The following is a 22,166-nucleotide window of genomic DNA, read 5'->3' as shown; positions in this document are numbered from 1 at the left end:
CATCCATTGCAGAAATGAATGGAGGCCGTGCAGCTGCTTTATTAAATATGAATGAGCTGCTGTCCACGGCCCCCACGCGGTCACTCGCCCACTCCATCTCTGGCAATTACTGAGTTGCACACACTGTGCCAGCGGGCACAGTGGTCCCCGCCTGCCCTTGCACACTGACATCGCCTGGCAGGGGCAGGGCTCAGGTCTGCAGCTGCCCTACCCCCTGATGAAAAGCCACCTCTGGGCTCCTTTGCACCTGAAATGCTCAGTTCCAAAGGCTTAAGGACAGCACAGAAGGATTGTGGACTCTTGCTCTCTGAGGTCTGACTGGATATGGCCTGTGGCTTTGGGGCCCAAAGGCAAGGTCTCCCAGTGTGAATGGCTTCTAAGTTCTGTCTGGATCCAGGCACTTTGGGTTCCAGGAGGCTCGACAGGATCAAAGTGAAAAGCACGTATGGGATGGGGGTGGTGGCTCATGCCTGTAATTCCAGCACTTTGTGGGTGCTGATGCAGGAGGAAGGCTTAAGGCCAGGAGTTTGAAATCAGCCTGGGCAACATAGTGAGACCCTGTTTCTACAAAAAGTTTTTAAAAATTAGCTGATAATATGTTAGTTTGTAAGTAGGGAGAAAATTATTTAAAAAACTAGCTGGGCTTGCTGGTGAACGCCTGTAGTCCTAGCTACTTGAGAGGCTGAGGCAAGAGGGTGGCTTGAACCCATGAGTTCAAGGCTGCAGTGAGCTATGATTGTGCCACTGGTAGCAGAGTCCTTGTTGGCCCTGTTCACTTCCGTGTCCCCAGTGCTGAGGACAGAACAGATGCTCAATCACTATGTGCTGAATGAATGAATGAGGTAGGAATTACTGACCATTTGGGAACTGAAGAGGTTGACATTAAATAAGTTAGGAGTCAAATCCAGAGTGGAGGCTCACCCATGACTCCATCTGCCAAACCTGGGGACATTCAAGGGTGGATTCAGTGCCTGCCGTCCCTGCCCAGAGCAGAGCCCAATTCTGTAACACATCATTCTTCATGCATGGATTTGTTTTGACCCCAGTTGAATCAGGACAGCCATCAAACGCCCCACAACCCCTTAGGGGACAGTCAAAGTTGTCAAAGATCATCCTCAAACTAGTAAAAACAAACAAGATCAAATTCTTTCTCTGAACTTAAAAAATTACTTTTATTTTAGGAACCAATAAAATTATGGCAAATATTTACAAATAATTATCTCACATAAAGGTTACATAAAATCAATTATTCACAAGTAACAGCCACTCATGAAAAGACACACAGATATTGAAACTACGCCAATCTTATTGCATGTTTCTCCAACTAATCTAAAATAAAGGTGTTGCAGTCAACCATTTAACTTAAAAGGAAGCCACAAATCTCAGGTTTGACGAGAAAAAAAAGTAAAAAAAAATTAAACCAAAACCCCACCCCTGTTTTCTCCCAAGTCCCACCCCTAGCCCTGCCCTCCTCCCCAAAAAAGAAAAATATGTCCAACATCTTTGGCAAATTGGCACTGCTGTAATTACATTCAAATATTATTACACACAAAAGCAACACACATCACTAAGAAAAAAACCACCAATATTTCAAGTCAGTTATTTTCTACTAGAAAAAAAGAATACAAAACATACACATTTTTTAAGAAGCATTTTTTTTTTCAATCCGTTGGAGACAGATCATCTCCCACTTTCAAAGGCAATTCAATTGTGGTTTTTGTTGGGTTTTTTTGTACTTTTTTTTTTTTTTTTTTTTTTTTACAAGTAAGCGTCTATGCAGGCATCACAAACTTTGGCGGAGACAGTAGATATGTATTTCTTTGATGCTGAAAGGTCAGTCCCTAGGACAAAGTCAAATGTCTCAAAGAATAAAAAGCAAAATCCATGTGTTTTCCTGGCAATGGTTTCCATTTGCAATGTAATCTGCATTTCTACAAATACGCAATGTCCAAGGCCACTAGAGGGTGAAAAACCAGGGCAGCGTCTTCCAGCAGGAGTCAGGGCAAACCCAGAGCCAAAACTCCATCCTCACCCCAACCTTGGAGGCCCAGTAGCTGGGGCTGAGAAGTGGGGCCCGGGTAACACCAGGCCCTCACTGCCTGCCACCCTCTGCTGTGCTGGGGGTTTGGGGGCCAGGGGATGGGCCTGCCTCTTCCTGAGCCCCGGGACAGGCTGCTGCCGGGTCTGCTCACCTTCTCTGACCAAAGTAGAGGAGAGCAGGCAAGAATTGGCACGGGGAGACTCAGTGCTGTTTGAGTTTCGAGTATGTCTGAGGTGTAGGGGAGTGTGTGTGTGTGTGTGTATTTACGTGCTCGTGCACATTACAGGGGGGAAGGCCAGATTCTGAGGCTTTGAACTTTTTGCAGTGTTTAAAATAGACTCAGGATTTATTTATTTTCTTTTTAGCTTTATAGCAATTAATTGGCTATTGATTGGTTGGAATGTTCAACTCTCCATTTCCTCAAATACAATAAAATAGTTTCATTAAAATGTATTCATGCTTGAAAAGAAGGGCGCCATTAAATGGTTTCCTCTCTGTTCCACTCCAAGGGAAATGCACCATTTGTAAATCAAAAATCCATCATCCAAAATCACTTGTTCTTAATGATGTTTTTGGAGAAGATGAGGGATGTGGCCACAGGCATGGTGATTTTGGGGACACGAGCGACCAGCAGCCATAGCCACAGGGTCGCAGGGCAGGGGGTGGGGGTCAAGGCAGGTGAGGCTGGTGTGGCCTCCTCCTGGCGTGACTTCCTCCTGCAGGCCTCAGAGTAGGGGAGGGGTGCATGACTGCCAAGTCACCCCCACCCTGCTGTTTTACCTGCTTCTCTCCCTGGGCCCCGATCAGCCACCCGAAGCTGATGGGTGGGTGGGTTTGTGCCTCTGTCTCTCCTGCCACAGGCCAAGCACCCTACCTGAGACGACTCCTTTGAGGCTTCGCTGATTGTCCATCAGTAGATATTAACAGGTAAGCAGATGCATTTTCTCCTTGTGTTGCTCAGGGGTCTAAGATGTGGGAAGAAGAATTTCTGGGCTTTCTGAATGGTGGCTGCATTTACCCGTCTTGGAGATGAGCTAAAGGGGACCCCTTGGATTGAAACTCTAGAATGGCAGTGACATGATTCTGAGGTCCCCTTCAATCCTGGGGTGCCCAAGAATGGAGCCTCAGTGCTGAGGAATTACCAGAAAAGGAAAGACAGACTGGTGCCTGCCTGCTCCTGGGCGGCAGCTCATTTCAGAGAAGCTGTTGCCTCATCAGGGGAGCAGGCAGGCCAGGGGCTCACGGCCTGGCCTCTGTGAGGCCCGTCGGGACCTGGCGCCACACAAGGTGCAGCAGAGCTGACAGTGGGGAAGTACACAACAGCACTGTGGTTCCCCCATGAATATGCAAGAGGGAACCCTGAGGTTTGGGGCAACAGGGGACAACAGGGGCAAGGGACTGAAGGGGCTGCTGGGAGGTGGGGCACGCTGTGGGCTAGGAGTCATGGCCTGACTGTCCAACTTTCCAATAATGCATTTTATTACCTTTTAAGAAATGTACTTGCCTCGGATCTCTCCGAGGCCAAAAGAACAAAAGAAATAGCTTCCCCAGGAGAGCTGGTGTGTGGCTGGGAACCATCAGAGCAGCCTCTCAATGGGTGACAAGGCCAAGCCTGCAGAACTGGCCTCATAGTGGGGCCACCGTGGAGCTGGTCTAGCTCGGCGCCCTGTGGGATCCACCCATGCCTGCCTGGGCCTGGCCTGGCCAGGGGCAGAAGCTGGTTTCCACCCTCCCAGGAAGCTGTATCTCAGACTCATTGTGTTCCTAGGGCTGTGTCAGGGTGCTCGGTTGGTTTTTAAGATTTGCTTCCCTGGCTTGGAGCTCAATTCTGGCTGAATGTCATGAGGAGGGGGTGGCTGGAGCCACTGGCTGCCAAGGCTGGACAGTCGTTCTGGGGTGTGACTTCTGGTGAATGGATTTCACCCCTCCGTGCCCTGTGGCCACATCTGAGTCTCTTCCCTGAACATGTGAAAGGCGCCCAAGCAGCACTGACCTCCCCTGCAAACTCAGCAGCTCCCCAATCCCATCCCCAGTGCCTCTGACCTTCTACCTAATTCTACCTTCAAAGCGCAAGGTTTGCAAGAGCCCAAGATGAGGCGTGGGAGAGTGGCAGGCTCTGGGCGTGCCCGTTTCTGCCCCTGCCTTGCTGGACACCCTGAAGCACATCTCTCACCTCTCTGGGCTCCCATCTCCTCCAAATCTGCAACAAAGGACAGGAGGTGAATAAGAAAGGGGGCAATTGACAGGCATTGGGGCTCACAGGCTGGTGACCAGTGCATCAGATTTGGCCCATTGACATTTTTCTTTAGGCCGACAGAACATTTTACAAGTTTTCATACTTGAATGCCACTCAGGGGGGCAGGCACACTTCTGGGCATCTCAGGCACCACTGCACCATACTGTCTGGTGCCCTGCCTGAGTGGCAAGGTTACACCACCCAATTCACCCAGGAAGCAGTTCATTCAGGGGACTTGAGATTGTGATCTGTGTTTCCAGGGGCTGTGGACATTCTGGTGGCCCTGGCTTGGGCACTCCTGCATACTGTCACAGCCAGGCCTGGAGCTTGTTCCAAAGTGGGAAGGCAAAGAAAGGGAAGTAGGGGACAGCACATGACCCTGGCACCTGGACCCCTGCAGTCAGGGCTGGACCCATGTCCAGGCCTGGTCAGGGATTATGGTGTGGCCTTGAATTGGCTCTGATACCTTCTGAGCCTCAGGGACCGCTGGGAAACAGTCTGGATGAAACCTCAGAAGTGCTGTTGTTGATTTGGTCAAAGACTCCGCAGGTTTCAATGTTCATAGGAAACAAAGCCACCAACCTCCAGGCCCCTAGGTCAGGCCAGCCTCTGGGTCCCTGTTCTTTCTTGCCTTATTGTGAGTCTGGGGGATTTCTAGGGAATGGGGGTGGGGGAGTGTCTAAAGACATACACTCCTGTGCAGGAGCACAACTCGGTGGAGAGAGAATGGGGCCTGGAGATCTGAGAATTCTCTTTGCCTCTATCTTGCCATGTGAGCCCCGAATGTCAATTTCCCTGTCTATAAAGTGGGCATCATGCTCATTGCCCCACAGTGTGGTCAAGGATTGCAAAGCACCGTACAATGTCAGTTATGGAAGGGCTAGCCTCAACGAAGGTGCCTTGGGAAAGGGATGTTGGGTTTGACATATCATCAAATTTTTCTAGGTTGGTGCTAGACTAATGATATGAAAATTTTCATAAAATCCACAATGTCCTTTTCCAAAAGTCAGAGCGGGAACACAGGGCAGAAGGCCCATGGAGAAATGCCCCAGGCCTTCTGCCACGATGCTGGTGAGGCCCCGGACTTGTGTTTTCCATTCAGAATTCTCTGGCATCTCCTCAACGGCTTGTGTCCTTTGGAGCCATCCTCACCAAGCTCCTGGGCAGCTCCGCCGGACTGCGAGGGCGCTGTGAATTGGTGAGAGCGGGCGTGTGTGTGTGAGAACATCCGTGTGCATCCGTATGCGCTTGTGCTTCTGCCTGGCAGCCCAGGAATCAAGTGGTTGTCTCACAAATACAAAACCAATCTGAGGACCAGCAAAGCCTCAGGTGAGAGAGAAAACATATGGGGGGAGCACATTACAGGGCAAGAAGAGGAACAGGATGGGGAGAGAGGGCCTCTGTGGGCCAGGTGGGCTTTGCCGAGGAAGGATGCTGCATGCCTCAGGCAGCTGGCTCAGGGGAGGCTGACCTCCTCCCAACAGCCTGGAACCACAAGGACGGCAGGATCCAAAGATGTGGGTACACATCATTCCAAGAGAAGGGTGACAGGGGGCAGAGGCTCAGGAAGCCTATACTGAAGACCCCTGACCCCACCACTTCCTGCTAAATGGAGGGAGGCAGGGAGAGAGGTGTCAGATAACATACCTTCTCCTACCTTACCTGACAGGTGGAGGCTGCGGCCAGCCCACCCTGGCTCCTGGAGGCGGGCTTTGGCCCCAGCTACCTCCCTTCTTTGCCCCGCAGGTTCTGGGCGGGGGCGGGGGTGGGTGTGCCTGCTGTGAGCTCGCTGGGCTCCATCCCTGGCCTAGGTGACCAGGCTTCCTTGGCAGTTCTTACAGACTGAGTGTCTAGGGCCTGGGGCCCAGAACCATCTCTCACTGCTCTTACTGTCAACTCTCCTCAGGAATAGGAGATGTGGATAGACCAGGGTGACGGGGAACACCATGGGTTGGGGGTCAGGAGCCCGAGTCCCAGCCCCACCCCTGCCAGTCACTGCTTGAGGACTCCACCTTGCTGAGCCTTAGTTTTCTCTTCTGTTCCACTACCCTGTGGTGAGATTTAGGGAACAAAATACTTAGTGGGGGCCAGAGGAAGTCTGCTTTGTCTCCCTGCGTGGTCCCAGCTTTCCCCAAGCTGGGCCTCAGTTTCCCACAAGGGAAGTTAGGCTAGGCCTTTTTCCAGACCCTTCTGATTCCCGCCCACCAGGTGTTCTTGTTTCCCACTTGGTCCAAATATTAGCGGGCCTCGGGCCCACCCCCATCTGCTTGCTTGGAAGTGGAGGGCCTGCTCCAAATGATCCTGTCACAGCCCAGCTCCCTGGAGACAGGAGGGGAAGGAAAGAGCTGTAGGGTGGCCCTACAGGTGATCCTGCTGCACCGAGGCAGCCAAGGCTCAAAGAGGTGCAGGGTTTTGTCGGAGGTCCCACAGCCAAGACACGTGGCCAGGACCAGGACAAGACCTGCCTGGCCTGCTGATCCCAAGTCCAGCCTCTCTCTGCTCAGGCTCTCTGCCGTCCTGGTGACATACAGATATGGGGGACACTGTCACCTAAGAAGACCAATCCCCCTCTTATCACTGTCATTCAGCCCAGGTTTGGACAAGGGCTCTACCTGGCTATTCTGAGTTGACAAGAGAGACTATGCAAGGAATTAAGGCCCCAGGTAAAGAGATAGTGGCACCTGGCACCCCCATGTCAAAAATCACTCCCAGGTCACACAGCAACTCCTCAGTGTTTTCCTGCCCCTCCTCCAGGAGGCCTTCCTCTGTCCCCCAGATCTTCCCGGCTGGCTTCCTCTGACCACCCTACCCCACAGTGAGTTCTCCAAGCTCCCTCTCCAAGTTCCTGTGGCCCTTGGCCATGGCCCTGACCATCGTGGCCCCTTAGATCAACAGGTGGGCATGCATTGTGCGAAATTAGCCATCTGCCCCAGCCCCAGCACCTCCATGCCCAGCTGCCTGCTAAGCTCCACAAAGGCGGGGAGGGTCTGCCCCGAAAGCATGCTCAGAAGTTCTGGCTGTAGGCTGTTTGTGATCTGGGTGTGGGAGAAAGTCCTCTGTGTTAATTATTGTCTACATCACTGGAACAGGCTTGCCCAGAATCCACTTGCTGGGGTCCTGGAGGGTGGGTGAAGTGTCCGTGACAGGTGTCCAAAGTGACCTGAACCTGGGCATGCCTCAGAAAACACAGTTCCAGGGGCTGAGGGAGTAGGGAGAGCCTCAGGCCTCTCCTTGGCTGGGATCAGATGATCTCCTGCATCCCATCCAGCCCTCACATTCAAAGTCCACAATGTAATCAATACCTCGGATGACATTCTGCTTCAGAACAGTAGCTGAGGAATCTCCCAGACAGTTTTCTTTGAGTTCTTTGATCTGGAAAAGAGCTGCTCGTACTGCATCAGTCCCAGAGAAATGGAGGCAGGAAGCCAGGACATCTCCCCAAAGTGTGCTCCTCTTGGAGAGAAGCCTCGGGGGAGCCTGCAGCACAACCAGCCCAGTAAGACTCCTCGTGAAGATACTAAAGAAGGAGGGATGAGCAGGAGGCTGGGACCCAAGGGCGGCATCCTCAGTCTCGAGGACAGCTCCGAGCCCACCTGCGAGGGTCACCCAGGGCAGAGAGGATGCTCTGCCACAGGTCTAAGATGTCCAGCGACGCACCAAGAGTGCAAGATGCATCGTGGGTGGAGCAGTCTTCTCAGTCGGACCTTCGGGCCCACAGAAAAGCAAGAAGGTATTTACATGGGTGCTGCTGAAGCAACAAAAGCAAGCTCTTCTTCCCAGGCTGGGGTGGTTACGATGGATGGATAGAGAGCTGGGGGACTGGCAGGCTAGGCTGGGGCTGCGGTTATTTGCAGAACAATCTGTTTGTCTGCAGAGACCCAATGGCCATCGGGAGAAGCTCATAGATTGGCTTTTAGAAATGGACAAGCGTCCAGAAGTCCAACGGCCCCACCATAGGGCCCCAGAGTCCCTGGAGGAAGAGGGGAGGAGGGGAACTTCAGGCAAGTGGGGGATGCTGGGGGATGGTCTCATGGGCTCATCTGGCTATCTTCAGGAGGGCTGGGCAGCTGTCACCCTCAATGATATGTGCCATCAGTGTTTAGTGCCCGCCCGGCTCCAAGGGTCAGTGACGGTCATAGGCAGTGGCGGCTGCAGGGGGGGCGGCTCCTCGGGCGGCAGCGCTATAATAGTAGGGGGACCCTGGAAGAGACGGGAGAGAGCACTGAGGTCAGATCTGGGGTCCCCTTTCCACCAGTCTCCTCCACTTCTGTCCTTTCTTCCCCTCACCCAGCCCAGGCCACCATCCTCTCTCACCAAGATCTCTGTCCAGTCTGTTCCCCAAATGGCAAGTCCCACCAGGGCCACAATCTGCTCACAAGATTTTGAGGCTCCTCACCATCTAGTGCTGGGGTGGGGAGTCTGGGGCCTGTGGGTCCAATCCTCCCAGCTGCCCATTTTAGTGAATAACATTTTACTGGAACACAGTCTTGCCTATGCATTTAGGCATTGCCCATTACTGCTTTACTGCTATTATGACAGAGTTGGGTAGTTGCAACAGAGACACTATGGCCTGCAAAGCCTAAGATATTTACTCTCTGGCTCTTTACAGAAATCATTTGCCAACCCCTGACCTAGAAGATAAAAACATGAAAAGCGTTCCCTTTGTTCGGCCTGCAGGTACTCTATGATCTATCCCCAGCCAGCATCTCTGAATTCATTTCCCTCAGGGAAGGCCCCTCCTGCCCACACTCATATATCATGCTTAAGCTGGACGAAACTCCTTGCAGCTGTCTCGAATATACATAATGCGAACAGATGAGCACATCCTCTGTGCCTGGCCCTGCTAGGGCCTGTGCAGGTATTATCTCATTTAAACCTATGGGGTAGGCACAGTTTAGCTCATGCTAGCCTACTCTCCTGCCTCTGGGCCTTTCCCCACAATGTACTTCCTGCCTGGAACTCTTGGCCTGCACCCTCACCCCCTTTTGCTGTCTGTTAAACTTCTATGCCTCTTTCAAATCTCACAGCCCTGTCTCCTCCTCTGGGAAGCCTCCTGCCATGAGCTCACACTCCCCTGTAGTCTGTCCCTGTGCTATGGTTACTTCTGTCTGCACTTCCCCCATCCCTGGATGGAGGGCCCCAAAAGGCAGAAGCTGGGTTCTGCTCTTCTTGGGAGTCTGTCCCCAGTTCCAGCCTGGAGCTGTATGTGGCACCTGCTTGGCTGGATTGGATGTGTAAACGAACCAACTTTGCTGAGTGAGCAAACAATAGTGAAGACACCCCCTGCCCATTCATTCATTCACTCATTCATTCACCACTCATTTCCTGACCCTGCGGGGGACAGGGCTGGGCAATAATGGGGCAAACGCCAGCCTGACACAGGTTAATAGTCAGAGTGGGAAGGGGATCCAGGGTCAGAAAGAAGCTCTGGAGAGTGCAAGATGGTTCTAGCAAGTTGGCTTTCTGGAGGAAGTGGGGCTTGGAGGACATGGGGACTCTGGGGAGCATGTGTGAGACAGGGTGGGGTGCAGGCCCCTTTTGTGACCTCAGGAAAGCAGAGTGAGGGCACTCGGGCAGACGCTGGGCTCCTGCCATTGCCTCTAGCTGCTTCCTTTGACTTCACCCTTTGGCCAAGGCCTCCAGAAGCCCTGCTCTGCTAAAGCTCCCTCTCAGGGATGAGGGGGCCTGGGAGGGCCCAGGGCGACCAGCAGATTCTCGGAACCACAGAAGTTGAGCCTCTAGGCCAATGTCCTCCTTTTACAGGTGGGAGAACTAAGGTTCAACAAACCCGGGTCACATGCCCGAAGCCACAGGCTCTTGGCACAGGGCCTGGCTGGGGTTTGGGTTGTCAGCTCCAGCTTGAGGCTCTTTCCACTACAGTACAGTTCGAGGCCTACACATCTATACAGAAACAGGTTTATGCAAGTGGGCAGCGGCTAGGGCCCCATCAGCCTGCCACAGACTGCACGCCTGCTGGGATGTGACTGGCAAGCTTCTTCACTCCCCACGTGAGGTGGCTCATATTTATTCTGCACTCTCACCCAATTCCAAACCAAACCCTGGCACTTCTCCCAGAGGCAGGCTGTGCATCCCACATCCAAACATCTGAAATCTGAAAGGTTCCAAAATCGGAAACTTTCTGAGCATTGACATGATGCTCAAGGGAAATGCTTGTTGGAGCATTTTGGATTTCAGATTTTTTTGATTTGGGAGCTCAGCTGGTACAATGCAAATATTTCAAAATCTGGAAAAATCTGACATGCTTCTGGTCCCAAGCATTTTGGATTAGGGAGAGTCAACCTATACCATAACTGGGGGCTGAGTCCTGGAGTCTGCCAGTCCCATTCTACCACTTCTTGGCTAGCAGACGTTGAACAAGTGACTTCACCCCCCGGGCCTCACTTTTTTCATCTGTAAGAGGGGGCGACAAGGGGGCAACTGCAAGGGCACCATGAGGTAAGGTTGTGAAGGAGCCGTGAGGATGGTTACTTTTCTACGCAGCTTATATCCATTAACTCTCAGCTTCCCATCAGGTAGGAATGATTATTGTTCCCATTTTACAGTTGAGGAGACTGAGGCACAGAGAGGTCAAGTGACTTGCCCAAGGTCATACAGCTAATATGTAATCAAGAGGGTGGGATTAGGGGTGACACTTTGGCATGCACCACTTCTCCTCCCCGTTCAGCCCTAATGAACCGATGTACTGCTCCCTGCCCATCCCCCCAGGGAGGCAGTAGGGCAATGGAGGAGCTAGTACCTTGCTATGCTGTTCCAGATGGCAAAAACACCAGCCCCATGCCTAAGTATTCCCTGAGATGGGTTTTCTTCTGCTGCCTCTGTCACCTCCCTGGCTGCAGTCCTGACTCAGAGACCCCTGTCAACCTTCCTCTGTTCTCTCTTCTGTGGGATGGGGACAGCCACCCATGGAGTGTCTGCAGTGCCTGCCCTTCGTCCTGCCTGCAGGTGATTCCAGAGGAAGGCGGGCGTGGGTGCATGAGAGGGGCATGCGTGCACGAGAGGGGCAAGGCACAAAGGCAGGGCAATCACAGGGCTGCCCTACACACGGGCCCCAAAGGACAGGAAACGGAAGTCGAGTCTTCTCCTTGGAGGATGCCTGGCTTGACCCTCCAAGCGCTCGACCCCGGCCACCTCTCACCCTGGAGTCTGACCCACTGCCTCCCAAAGCCAGGCTAGACCTCCAGCGGGCCTCCGCGTGAGCGCTTGCATTTACCGTGAAAAATGAAAACATCACCTCACAAAGCACTCTGTCTTCCTGGCGCCCATTAGACCTCCATCTAGAATAAACTTGTCCTTTCTTCTGTCATTTTTCCTCTCTAATTCACATTATCATCAATTTACTGCTTGACACAGTCATTCCCGGCTCTGCTTTCTCTCTAATCCCTTTACAGCGGCCACAGGCGCTCCTATTCTAATCCTAATTGACCTCATCTGGCCTTTCTTCCTGCCGGGACCAGGACCGCAGCCCCCTTGCCAGCCTGGGGCCCCGGTGGGATGCTGAGTCACAGCTGCCCTGGCCGAGGGACATTCTCCCGAGAAGTCAAAGCGCCCCAGTCCTTCTGCTTCATCCCCTGGCATCGCTGATCCTCACCTTGGCCTTTCCTGGGAAGGAGGCTTCAGCCAGGCTGGCCAAGGTGTCAGCAGCACGTGCAAGGGTGTGTGCCAGTGGGAGTGGGGATGTGAGCATGTGTCTGTGTGTGTATGTGCATGTGTGTGCGTGTGTGTATGAGTGTGTGAGCGTGTGTGTGCTTGTGCGTGTGCTTGTTTGTGCATGTGCGTGAGTGTGTGCATGTGTGTGTGAGTGTATGTGGGTGTGCACATGTGTGAGTGCATGGATGTGTGAGTGTATGAGTGTGTGAGCGTGTGTCTGTGTGTGTGTGAGTGCAGTGTGAGCGTGTCTGCATGTGCGTGTGTGTGTGCATGCATGTGTTAGTGTATGAGTGTATGTGAGCTTGTGTCTGTGTGTGTGCATGGATGTGTGAGCATGTCGGTGTGCGTGTGTGTATGAGTGTGTGTCTGTGTGAGTGTGTGTATGAGTGTGTCTGTGTGTCTGTGTGTGCATGTCCATGTGTGTGCATGAGTGTGTGCATGTGTGTGTATGAGTGTGTGAGCATGTCTGTGTGTGCATGTGTGTTTGCGTGTGCATGTAGTGTGCATGTCTGAGTGTGTGCGTGCATGAGTGTATGAGTGTGTGTGAACATGTGTCTGTGTGAGTGTATGAGTGTGTGAGCGTGGGTCTGTGTGTGCGTGCGTGTGTGTCTGTGTGTGCGTGTGTTTAGAGTCTCACCTATTCCACAGCCCACCAATGTAGCAGGCACACCAAGGGACCTCCTGACAGCTTTCCATGCCCTGGCGCCCTCCCCAGATGTCACGAATAATCCGTGTAGGTCTCCCTGCCCTGGGGCATTCTCTCACACCATGCCAAAGACACTGTGGGGCAGGGCAGCCAGGAGAGGTGAACGGGCCTGGAGCTATTTGCAAAGCTGTGGGTTGGGGAGCCAGCAATCTCACCCATCTTCAGGAAGCTGGGATCACTGCTTCCTTCGCCCTGCACATCTCAAGAGAGCATGCGTGCAGCTCCTGTTGGAATGAGGCTGCAGGGATGACTATCCTCAATTTACATCCGAGGCAACTGAGGCCCAGACCTGCCTAGGCTCATGCAGGTTATAGAGTTGGGCAGCGCAGGGACCATTTCTCATGTTTGTTGCTGCCCAATATCGTGTGTGCTCTTCCTGTGTTTGTAGAGATTCTGCAGTAGGAGGCCTGCTTCTTTGAGCCAGAAGTCAGAACCCATCCTCCCAGCTTCCCTTGCTGCTAGGGCACAGGAGTGTTACATGGGCTCTGCCAATTAGACTTTCTTGTATATGACCTTGATTGAGAAGGGAGCCCACTAGAAGCAGTGGGCTGGGGGACTCCATCTGTTGGGAGTGGCTGGCAAAGGCATCCAGCTTTGGCTGGGGGCCGGACAGAGCTTCTGGTGCCTAGTCCGGAGCACCCTGGGTAAAGTTACAGCAGAGTGGAGCTGCAGGGTGGGTGCCGGCTGGCAGCAGGGCTGCTAATGCTAGTGCAACACTGGTTGTGTGGTTGGTGGTGTCCTGGCTGTGTCCCATGCCTACCTCTTTTTGGTCCTCCTGGAGATTCTAGGAGTCCCAAATATCCCTTAACTAATTCGTTTTCTGCTTAAGCCACTCAGAGTGGATTCTGTTGTTTGCAACTGAAAGTCTGACAGATACAGACAGTAACCTGCTTTCAAAGCTGGACCAGAGCCAGCCTCATCACTCACACACAGGCCTGAGTATTCAGGACTCAGGACTCCCAAGGCCTGTTTCTACAGAGGGGTGAGGACTCTTTTCCTGGCTTTGGTGTTGTTCAAACTGTGAATCAGTCAGGGAGAGTAGAGTACAACATCACACACTGGTTCCAGAAATAGGCTCTGGTGTCAGGGTGACCTGAATTTAAATCCTCCTCTGCCACCCGAATGCTGTGTGACCTCAGGTGAGTTAGTTCACCTTTCTGAGCCTCATTGTCCTTTTCCGTATAATAGAGACAATAATATGTGCTCTGTAGGGTTGCTGAGAGGACAAAATCAGATAGCCCACGTGGAAAGAGTTTTGGGTGCCTGGTACAATTAGCAAGTGCTTATGTAGATGAATGGAGTTTTGCTTCCTCTTCCTCCTCTCCACACTGTCTCTGGGCCCCCTAAAGGTACTGAGCACTTCCCAGCACAGACATCCCTGCCTGAGGTTCCCACCCACAGCCTGTGAGCTCCCTGGGACAGAGTGTGCATCTTTTCCACAACAGGCACACAGCCCAAGCCGAACAATTGGAGCTGTGAACTAGATTTCACTCCAGCTTGAGTAGCAAAAGCCTCGGATGCGGTCTAGTCCCACCCTCCCCTCCCTATCCCCTCAGACCTACACAGTCAGGTCCAAACTCCCCAGCCTGGCCTTCAAGGGGCCGCTCCGTGCACACTCCACAGATTGCCCTACCTCCTACACCAAGCCTTTGCCATACGTGCCTGAGCTGTTTCTGCTAATTTATCTGCTTCCTGAATTCCCAGGCAAATAAATGACAGGCACTATCAACCTCTAGGACTCCTTGTATAAATGAGAAAAAGGTGTCCCTTTTGAGCAGGTACAGCCCCGTGCCAGGGCTCAGGGTTTTGTGCGATGCATGGGCTGGGGTTCAGCTCCCACTTGTCCCCTTGAGTAGTGCACAGTCATGTGTGGCAGCCCTGGGCCACCATGGCCTCCTTGGGGTCATCTCTCTATCAGAACGAACCTCTCCCACAGGCCAGTGTTCAGGTCTCCTGTGTGCCATATCCCCTGGGGTCTCCCAGAGGACTGGGATCAGGGCTCTGCCTGAGGCAGATTTCCTGGGAAGGACTCCCAGGTTTGGGCCTCATCTCCCTACCCCCAGCCCTGCTGGAAGACACTGGTTCAGGGAGCTCACAGCCAGCCCATGCCTCCCGTTTCCTGAGACTGACGTCTGGGTCAACTCAAATAGTCCACGTAAGAAAAAAACACTAGGTAAGTGGATATCTTGGTTCGATACTTAGAAATGATTTTGACCAAAACCAAAAAAGGAGTCTGAGAAGAGATCAATCTGCAGATTCTGCCCCTCTTGGAGACCACAGATAATAAGAAGCTAGGAGTCTTCTGCAAGGCTTGAAATCCCCTTCCTCAGGGACCTGCAGCACTAATGGGGATTGTTTCTTATTGAATCCCCAAGTCATCCATGACACATCAAAATCCTTTGGACAGCCAAAGGCCCCAAGTGCATGGAATGGTAGTAGCAAGAGAGAAGTGGTTTCCATACTGTGTGTCTGTCCTAATCACCAAATCACGTGTGGGAAGGAGTCAAGGCTGAGATTACATGGCCTTTTTCACAGACCTATGGCTTGGCAACTTGAGTTTGAAGACACCAGGTTATGGCTTTTCTGATGAAGCCTGTTTCTCAGTCCTAAAATAATTAAGGATCCAGGGAATTAAAAGGTTCTTCCTTAAGGAGGACTTGTTAAGTTGGACAGATAAACCTGGGTGGTCTCAGAGGGCCCTTCCATGTCTGACCTTTCACTGCTGTAAGTGGAAAATTCTTAGCTGACTGCTGGGGGAGGGTTCCATGTTGCTGCCTGCAGGCTGATTGGCCAGCTCCACCTCCCAGATGGTGAGTGATATGTTTGAGCCCATGCCTCTACTTCATGTCCCAGAACCGTTAGCTCCAACTGGCACTCATTAGCTGGTTTCATGTAAGCTCATTCCAACAAAACAGAAGGCTCCTCTTGGCCTTCTGAAGGCCGAGTTAGACTTGCATGGTCTTTGCAGTGGCCCAAATCTTGATGACGTTCACAGATAAGACTGCCACCAGTCACGGACAATCTGCCAATCCAAGGCTTGGGCAGAGGGTGGGCACCAGCTGAGCTCTAAATGGCATGCTTTGTCAGACCTCCAGCCATGGGTAACCAGGTTCCAACGGAGCCGGCTCTGGTGATGTCCATGCAGATATCACTAATCAATCACTGGGCATCAGGGCCTTTATCAAGGTAGTCTCTAGGCAGCCACTACCAATCAAGTCAAGTTGGTATCTTTACTGACACTTATTTAGAGAGTTCTCGCCTGAATATTTCATGATTCTTAAGAAATACAAGTTACTCACAGGTAGGCACTACTTTTCCTACCTTCCTCTTTCTCCTTCGATGCCCCTTCTTTCCTCTGTTTCCCTTCTGTGCCATTTTTCCTAACCCACCAAAACATCTGGGGGAGGGAGGAGGGCCTGGGCAGGGCTACAGCAGTGTTTACTACCCTAAGGCCCCCACTATACTCCATGTGTCTGGGGAAGCTACCCACCCAGCTCAGTGACCAGACCTCAGGATGTCGAGGGACCCAGGCCAATGAGGAGGCCTGGATGGGGTAGCCGATGGCCCAGGGGCCCCGCAGGGCCTCTGCCAGTACTCACCAAGCAGCCCCGGGTTGGGGAACCTCCAGGAGTCGTTGTACGAGGAATACTGAGGGTGGCTGTAGGGACTCCCGGAAAACTCACTCCCTGTGTATGGTGGGTGGAGAGAGAAACAGGAAGCAAACGTCAAATCCAGTTCAGAAAAGGCCCTGGGTCCCAGCCAGCCTGGTTACCAATGGCATTTGCCTCTTGTATGAACTTCAGGAGCTTTTGTAACTAACAAAAGCAAGTCAGGTCCACATCCTTATGGAGTGGGCAGCTGTCACTGGCATTGTCTGTATTTCCCATCCTTATCAGTGGGAGTGAATAGCAGACTCTCACATGTGGACCATGGAACTCCCATGTCGTTCCGTGGCCCCATTTGCCAGATGTTCCTTGGGGCCATTGGCCCATTTTACATGTGAGAAGGCTGATGCTCAGGTCATCTCACAAAATGGTCTTGATACACCTTGCTAACTTCAAGGCTGCAGACTGCTTGGTTCTCATTCCTGAGTGAAGCCAATCCAGGACCTCAGGATGGGCTCAGTTCTACCCCCCACCTGCTCCTGAGTGGCTCTGGACAGAGAACCCAAAGGTAACCTCAACCCTAGCCTGGCCCTCTGTGCTGTGAAGGCAGGGGTGGCTGTCCCTGGGGCCTCAGTTTCGTCAGGAAGATGAGACTTGGGTAGAGGGTGGGCACCAGCTGAGCCCTAAATGGCATGCTTTGTCAGACCTCCAGCCACGGGCAACCAGGTTCCAGAGGGCCTCCAGGCCCTCTGACTGGAGGAGGCAGACAGAACTGTACTGAAATGACAGTGCTGAAATAAAACGACAAGCCAAAGGGCTAGGGGAGCACAGAAGAGGGAGTGGTTGGGGCCTTTTGGGCACTGGGGAGGGGGCAGCTGTTGGCAGCTGTGGGCGTGCTTGGGCAGGAGCTGTGAGGTGTGCCAGGGTGTGAAGAGCATTGTGGGGCATGGTGGCACTCGAGCATGGTTCACTCTGGCCAGGTGCTCATGGAGCAGTGATGCCTGCCTCTGGCACTTCCCTGGGCTCTGGGTGCCGGTTCCAGGAGAGCCTCTTTACTACTGGCTAGGTCACTAGGAGGAGAGTTCACAATTCTGTCCCTTACCACCTTGCTGCCTTGGTCTTATAGCCAGTAGGGCCTGCCTGTCCTTTCCCCATGGCTAGGGGCTCCCAGAGAGTAGACTTCAGCCTGGACTTATTGCCAGGTGCCCAGTACCCGGCAGAGTGTATTCAGTAGAGGCCCCGGAACAGGGCATGGGAAGCTGGCTACCGCTGGGTACAGAGCATGGGAGCCCTTCCCTGCTGGAGATAACAGGAGTTACTTAGCCCCATAAGCCCATCTGCAGCCCAAGCCTGCCTCCACGATCCCCTACAAGGATGCTTACAAAGGGCCGAAGCGTGAGAGATTCCGGAAGGGGCCAGCCAGAACCCGGGACCGAGAGCCAAAAGCCTGCTCTCTCCCCTGCAACCCAAGCCTAGAGGTGGGCCCCTGGGGCTCTGCCAGGTGGGGCAGGAATAATGAAGCAGGACTGAGGGTCCAGCCGCTCCCACTCCCTAGGTCTAGCTGGCTTCCCCTGCACCTCACAACCACAGGCAGAGCGTGTCCACACACACACACACACACACACACACACACACACACACACACACGCTCACGCTCCTCCTCGGGCCTCTCTGGGGGCCACTCCCAGCCTGACAGGCTGAGCCTTCCAATTCTCTGTTTTTTATGCCTCAGTGGTCAGGGTGTCAGGTTCCGGCATGCAGAGGGAGAGCCTGGTGACAGTGGGCCGCAGCCGCCTGGTCCCGGCATATCCATCAGCGCCACGCAGCCTCCTCCTCCTCAGGGGCCGGTGGGGGAGTAGAGAGACATCGCAGCCTGGAGGACAGGGACAGCGCCCTCCCCTTGGGGCTCTGGGCACCTGTGGAGCTGCCCTATCAGAGGCACTTCATGACAGTGCCGAGCCCAGGGCATTGGGCTACTGTGGCAAAGGCCACCTGTGCATCTTGTTTTAGCATCGCCTCTGCTCCCTGGCCCAGCTCCAAGGCCACTTCTTCCAGGAAGCCTCCCAGATCTCCAGCCCCACAAAGTGCAAGTCTCAGGTCCATCTGGCTGGAGTTAGTTCATTGTGGACATGTTATCCATCCCTAGATTGGCTTTGGCTCCTGCAAAGGGCCATAAACAGCTCCCAATTCCTTCACAGAATGTACCTAAGTCAGTGTCACCCATGATCCTCGACCCTGTCTCCACCTTCCTAGTCTTACAGTGGTGAGTGTAGAGGTCCTTGGATACCTCTTCCTCTGGGAAGCCCCTCTCCCACCCCTCCTCAGCTGGCTGCAGTCTCCCGTGTGGTTCTGCAGCACTGGCTTTGCCCTGACCTACAGGGGAGTCCGTTGTGCGTGGGCGTGCTTGGCCCTGCAGGTCCGTTGGATTCCTCTCTGCACCTGTGTGCCACCCTCACCCCAGCTTGATGCCCAGTCCACAGCAGACAATGGGTGTCTGAACAATCCCTGGTTGCTCACCAGCTCTCTGCAGCACGGGGAAGCCTTCCCTGATCACTGTTTTTAAAAGGGAAGCTCCTTCCACCCATCTCTCTTTCCTGCTTTTTTTTCCTCCATAGAGCTGATCACAATCCAGCCTGTCTTGTTTATCCTTCATCTTATTCTAATCTGCCTCTTCCACTAGGATGTAAGCTCCATGGGGGCAGGGAGTTTTGTCTGTTCACGTCTTGATCCCAACCTCTGGCATGGTGCCTGGCCTCCAGTAGGCAGGAATAATTATTTATTGAATGAATGAATGAATAAATGAATGAAGACTCCTAGGTCAATCAGGCACACGCTTCCAGAGCAGACTCTCTAACTCAGGCGATGGCTCTCACTACCTCCGTGATTAGTACCCACAGCCAGGGGTGTGTTGGACACCTGCTATGTGCCAGGGTCCAAATAAATTTCTCCTATTCCATTGCCCACCACACCATACTGCCCCTTGGTGGGAGAAATGAGCCCACCAGGGACTGGCTTGCCTGGTGTGCTAAGAGTAGTAGTGTGGTGGGCACCCCCAACATGGGGCCCCTGCCCTGTGAGAGCAATACACTCTGGGTAAGGGGTGTTTGACCATGTACGGGTCATGAGGCCGACCTAGAGGCTGGTTCAGCCACCTGCCAGGGACTGTGGGATGGTGTCTGATTATCTGAAGTGCCACAGAGGAAGCCGTCTGAGTGTAGGGAGCCCTCACCCCATGAGATACGGAGAAGCCAGGTCCTCAGTCACCAGTCCAGAGAAGGCCTGGGAACACTTTCTGGGAGTAGAAGGGACCACATGAACCAGGCCTTGAAGGGTGGGTAGGACTTTGATGGCAGAGAGAAGCAGGCATTCCAGGCACAAGCAAAGGTCTGGCAGTGGGGCTGGGCAGAACGTGGCCCCTGAATGGCCAGGTCTCCCGTGAGACCCCAGCAGAGGCAGCTGCAGGGCAGAGCAGGTGTGGGGCAGGAGTGTAATGCTTTTCTCTCATTAGGGCTGGGATCAGCCAAGGCTTCAGACGGGTGAGTGCCGGAATCTGGAGGACAGGCTGGAGGAGGACACGCTGCAGTCAGGGGGCCCCTCCAGGTGGCTGTGGCCACGGTCTAAGCAAGCGGGACTGGACCTGAGAGATGACACAGCAGTGGCATCCTTAGGCACAAAATGATGTTCCTCATGTGCAGGAAGGACGTTCTCGGGGAAGGAAATGAGAACCTCCAGAGGTGCAGCCAGCAGGCCCAAGACAAAGATCCCACAATGAACCCCTTTCAGATGACTGTGCCCAGCACAAGGGGCACCATGGGCCCTTCCATCTCCTCCTAACTGACCCACGCTTTTGGCATCTCTCAAAAATACTAAAGTGGCTGAAGAATGTCCCGAGAAGCCTGAGCCTGAGGTGATCGTGGGAAAGTGAGTCTCCACCTGGAAATGGGGCAGAAACCTTAAGGAGAACATAGGATTTTCCCACTAGGTGGCAAATGAGGGTTTGAATCAATTTTGTCCCTATTTCAAGGTGCCAGGTGATGCCGGCCAGCTGTTGGGATTATTGGAATCAGAGAAAGGCGTCGTGGGGCCAGAGGAGGCAACTGCATAAGCAAAGGCAAGGAGGAGGGGCAGGCAGATGGCCCACGATGGGATTCCAGGGCACCCGGGCTGATCCCCTTCTCCAGATGCTGCTGACAGAACTGAGAACAGAGGGCTGGTCCCCTTTTAGGCCATGCTCCAGGCCATACCCAAGGTGTGCTCTGCTCTCTGCTCTTGCCCAGAGCTGCCCATGATGGAGGAGAAGACAGAAAATGGCCTTTGAAGTCACACAGACCCAAGATCCAGTCCGGGCTCTTCCTCTTCCAAGCTGTGTGGTTTTGGGCACATGCATTCACCTGTTGAGTCTGTTTCTTCATCTATAAAATGGAGGGAAGGAAGATCCCTACTTCCTAGGGCGTATGGAGAAGATCAACTGACTTCATGTTTGCAGATGCTCTTTGCAAACCCCTGTGTGGTGGGAACTAGGTACCTTCTCTCATTGATCGGAGAGAGAACAAACTCAGAAATTCTGCCCCCACCCAAGCCCTCTGATCCCAGCTCCTCCCCCTGCCCCTTCACCCTTTGATCCTGGGCAGGTGGGAAGAGGAAGCCCAGTGACAGAAAGAAATACAGAGCTGCCGAAGCGTCAGAACAGAAAAGAACTGGCAAGGTCGACATACTCAACACACCCTTGTGTTGCAGATTGGGAAACTGAGTCTCAGAAAGGAGAAGGGACTTGGCAGAGGCCCAGCACATGCAGTCCCTCAGAGGCTGGGAAGACAGGAGGGGAGGGCTGCGTGGGAACTGTCTGGATGGTGGCCTTCGGAGAAAAAAAATGAAGGCGAGACTAGAAACAGAACGCTGGCAGTCAAGGAGCAGTTCCAAGGCCACGGCGCCTCATCCTCACAATAACCCCGGTGAGGAGGACACGGAGCAGAGGAGCCCGGGCTGGGGCAGAAGGAATGTGGCTTCCCACTGGGCATCTCAAGGCTGACAGTCACTCCCTGCATTCGCCTAACCCCAAGCAATGCACTTCTTCCTCCTTTCATGCAACAAATTCATCTTATATTGAATCTCACCAACCTGTGCCATCACTCATAGTCACAGATGATCAGGCCTGGGATGAACTTTAGAGATACGTTCCCTCAACCTTTCTATCCCCAGGGTCTTTTAGCCAGTCAGGAACAGAGCAGGGCCTGGGATCCTGGACTGTATTCCCTGACCCCAGGGATCCCACCATCCCAAGGAACACCTGGTTGAGCTGGGCTAGCAGGAAATCTTCTCATCACACCCTTCTTCACCGCTGATGTATTTGAAATTTTCCAAACATACAGCAAAGTTGAAAGAATGTTATAGTGAACACCTATGTAGCCACCACCTAATTCTACCACCAATATTTTCTTATGCTTGCTCGTCATATGGATCTCCAACCCTCTAGCCTTTCCTTCATCTTAATGTGTATTTCATTTCCAAGTAAATGCAAACATCAGTACACTTTCCCCTAAGTACTTCAGCATGCATATAATTAACTGAAGTTCATTATTTGTTTACAAGTTTTTTCTTTGGATATAAAATTTACACATAATGAAACACACAAATCTTAAACGTGCTATTGCTGTGTTTTGACAAATGCATAGACCTGTGTGACCCAAACCCCTACCAAGATATATTAATAGAACGTTGTCATCAGCACAGAGAGAAAATTCTGTCATACTGAAGAAGGGGGCCTATTGACCAACTGAGAACCCAGCTCTCTGGGGATGTAACTGAGTCATCCCCCCATGAACACAGAGCTCTGAGGTCAGCACTGACAGCCCCAAACCCCGATGGATGAAAGGGCCCCCGACCTGCAAATTCAAAGTTCCTCCAAAGCCA

General features: G+C 52.9%; 1 protein-coding gene across 9 annotated transcripts in view; it reads right to left on the bottom strand.

The window, feature by feature from the left end:
- Positions 1 to 1,153: 1,153 nt before the first annotated feature.
- PAX5 (paired box 5) overlaps positions 1,154 to 22,166 on the bottom strand; it is a 201,462-nt gene continuing 180,449 nt past the window's right edge. For 2 of the 9 annotated variants that reach the window (XM_025360530.1, XM_025360533.1), the window contains 2 exons: positions 16,251 to 16,337; positions 8,013 to 8,477 (listed from right to left, as the gene is read on the bottom strand). In XM_025360530.1, coding sequence (XP_025216315.1) covers positions 8,401 to 8,477; positions 16,251 to 16,337 — 164 coding nt within the window. In that variant the 3' untranslated portion in view covers positions 8,013 to 8,400. Of the gene's footprint in view, positions 8,478 to 16,250; positions 16,338 to 22,166 lie in introns of all 9 variants that reach the window. The other 7 variants (XM_025360531.1, XM_025360537.1, XM_025360529.1 and 4 more) reach the window with 4 other exon arrangements.

The sequence above is a fragment of the Theropithecus gelada genome, chromosome 15, assembly GCF_003255815.1.
Source record: "Theropithecus gelada isolate Dixy chromosome 15, Tgel_1.0, whole genome shotgun sequence".
Taxonomy (NCBI): domain Eukaryota; kingdom Metazoa; phylum Chordata; class Mammalia; order Primates; family Cercopithecidae; genus Theropithecus; species Theropithecus gelada.
This window is presented reverse-complemented; position numbering and strand designations above follow the sequence as displayed.